Genomic DNA, 2,477 nt, shown 5'->3' with positions numbered 1-2,477 from the left:
GATTTTCTTTTAATATAAAAGTAGTGTATATGAATTGTCAAAATTTGAAATGCATTTTACTCATAAATAAATATACGTTTACCAATATTACTCATAAATAAATCTCTTTAGAGACTAAATTGGAATTCTTGGCGTCAAAAGTCACCATTGTTAAGAGAAAAAAAAAAAGAGTTTTTGTTAATTTTTTTTGAAAATTCAGTTTCAACATAAGTACCGACTAATCTGATGAGACCAATCTCATCGCTTACTTGCGGGTTCCTCATTTAAAGTCGGGGTATTTATATCTAGCCTATTGAAATTAGCAGCAGAGAGAATCAAACATGATACTTTAAAAAGAACACACTTCAAAATCTTAAGTCAACACCACTAAGCTAACTTAAAATTACAAACAAAAATTTATTTTAAAAAAAATAGACTCTTCTTATGAGTTTGATAAAGTAAAGAGCCAATACTACCTCAATCCAACCCTTACAAAAAAATTTAGAACTTTAAGAAAATAAATTATTGACTACTCATATATTTAATAGCAAAATAAAATATATTTTTTTGACAGAATAAAATAAAAATTTGCTGTCCTTTGAATTTCATGTGTATTTCCATCAATCTTATGATGTACGGTCAAAAGTTTGCGTGTGTAGATACACAGAGTAGATGAGAAGCACTGAATCATTTCCTTATATATCTTTCAGTTTCAGACATGTGGATGGATAGAACACAAAACAGAACACAAAATTGAAACAATTTTTGTTCTTGAACTCAACTCAACACAACAATGGCTTCAATCACATGCATAACTCACCAACCCATTATTTCAAATTCTAAGTCTCTAATCACTTCACAACTTTCTTCCTCAAAGTTGGTTTCTTCTAAGTTTCTTGGTATCAGAATTAAAAGAGATGGATGTTCAAGCTCAAGCATTAGCACCTCTAGAATTGGACCATCCAATGGGTCAAGAGTCACATGCTGGTTCAAGTTTGGTAAGAATGGTGTTGATGCTGAAGGTGCTGGTATTTATGGTAGCCAATCTCGTGATGATTTTGATAGAGATGATGTTGAACAGGTTAATAAACCAAAATATATACACTTTATTATTTGTTTAATTACTTAATTATGAGTTTAATGATACATTAGTGTAAATTAGTTTTATCTCAATAATATGTTTGGTAGCTACCAACTGAACTATACCGAAATATAGTTTGTAACAGCATATTAAAAATATAGATTTTCCCATTTATGTTGGTTAGTTTGTTCATGCAATTTTCCTACTCAAAAAAATTGTGCACAAGGTATCTACTGAGTGGTAAGAGCTCAACCTTCTAATCTCAATGGACGGAGTTCGAATCGAATCTCCTATACGAGAGACTATTAGTGTCACTTTAATTAAAGTGATAAACTTTTTTTTTTTATAATTTTTTATAAAATAAAATTGAAAATATTGTGCATGCTACTTTATCATAGTTATGCTTTTGATTCTGGCATACATAGGTATTGTTATTTGTTTTGTTCTTTTATTAGGAGTTTATAATAAAGTAGTAAGGAACAAGAATTATGTTAGTTGTTTGGAAATTCTTTAACTATATATGGAGGATTGTGGTTATGCATTAGTGGTATATATGTGTTCTTGAAGTGATTCTGAAAATATAAGAGAACAGAACAACTTTCATCATGATTTTCAGTTTAGGCATTGTAATGTGGAAACTTGGTTTTGGAAAAGAACAAGCATGTGATGAAATATGTTCCTATAATACCAAACCAGTATCAAAATTTATATTTACGTCAAAATCTTTTTGCAGTACTTCAACTATATGGGAATGCTTGCCGTTGAGGGAACATATGATAAAATGGAGGCTCTTCTAGGTCAAAAAATCCACCCAGTTGACATCCTACTGTTGTTAGCTGCATCCGAAGGTGACTTGCCGAAAATTGAGGAACTCTTGAAAGCAGGAGCAAAATATGATGTAAAAGATGCAGATGGACGAACAGCGTTGGATAGGGCTAGTGCTGAAGTTAAAGATTTCATTCTTAATTTTTCAGTGCAAAGAGCATGATTAGTTTGTTCCATTATATGACAGTTCAGCTACATAATTGTTTGCATTGTGATAAATTTTGAACCATGTTATTTCATATGCTTTGGCCTTTGGTTTCAACATTGTCGCTAACCAATCTATACTCATGATTATCATAGACATACCAATTAAGATTATGTTGAAATAGCATTCACTCAACATATGAATTTCATGGATCCAGATTCTCTCGTGCAGTCTGTCTATCATGTCCATTCTACACTAATCTCATCCGCACATCCACATTTTTTTCACTCGATCTTTAATCACAACAGAGATGCTTGGACACTAACACAAGAGATTATTTGTTTTTGAATTTCATTTGGTTAGATATTCGTAGATAATAATGAGAAATATAATCTTGACATCAACTTTAATATCAAACTTCAACAACAAATTGGGTTCAGTAGATGG

At 31.0% G+C, this 2,477-nt stretch overlaps 1 protein-coding gene across 1 annotated transcript; it reads left to right on the top strand.

The window, feature by feature from the left end:
• The first annotated feature begins 691 nt into the window (after nucleotides 1–691).
• On the top strand, nucleotides 692–2,147 carry LOC123913232 (protein LHCP TRANSLOCATION DEFECT). The gene is made up of 2 exons (XM_045963882.1): nucleotides 692–1,060; nucleotides 1,794–2,147. Exons 1-2 carry the CDS (start codon nucleotides 773–775, stop codon nucleotides 2,046–2,048), a joined length of 543 nt encoding a protein of 180 aa, XP_045819838.1. The 5' UTR covers nucleotides 692–772; the 3' UTR covers nucleotides 2,049–2,147.
• Nucleotides 2,148–2,477: the final 330 nt, after the last annotated feature.

The sequence above is a fragment of the Trifolium pratense genome, linkage group LG3 (assembly GCF_020283565.1).
Source record: "Trifolium pratense cultivar HEN17-A07 linkage group LG3, ARS_RC_1.1, whole genome shotgun sequence".
Classification (NCBI taxonomy): Eukaryota; Viridiplantae; Streptophyta; class Magnoliopsida; order Fabales; family Fabaceae; genus Trifolium; species Trifolium pratense.
The sequence above is the reverse complement of the archived record's forward strand: the minus strand, read 5'-3'. Positions and strand labels throughout refer to the sequence as shown.

What these genes read in the sequence shown, in the direction of transcription:
- LOC123913232 (XM_045963882.1), top strand. Translation starts at nt 773, where the DNA reads ATGGCTTCAATCACATGCATAACTCACCAACCCATTATTTCAAATTCT. An exon ending in ATAGAGATGATGTTGAACAG is followed by an intron (nt 1,061 to 1,793) that starts GTTAATAAACCA and finishes ATCTTTTTGCAG; the next exon opens with TACTTCAACTATATGGGAAT.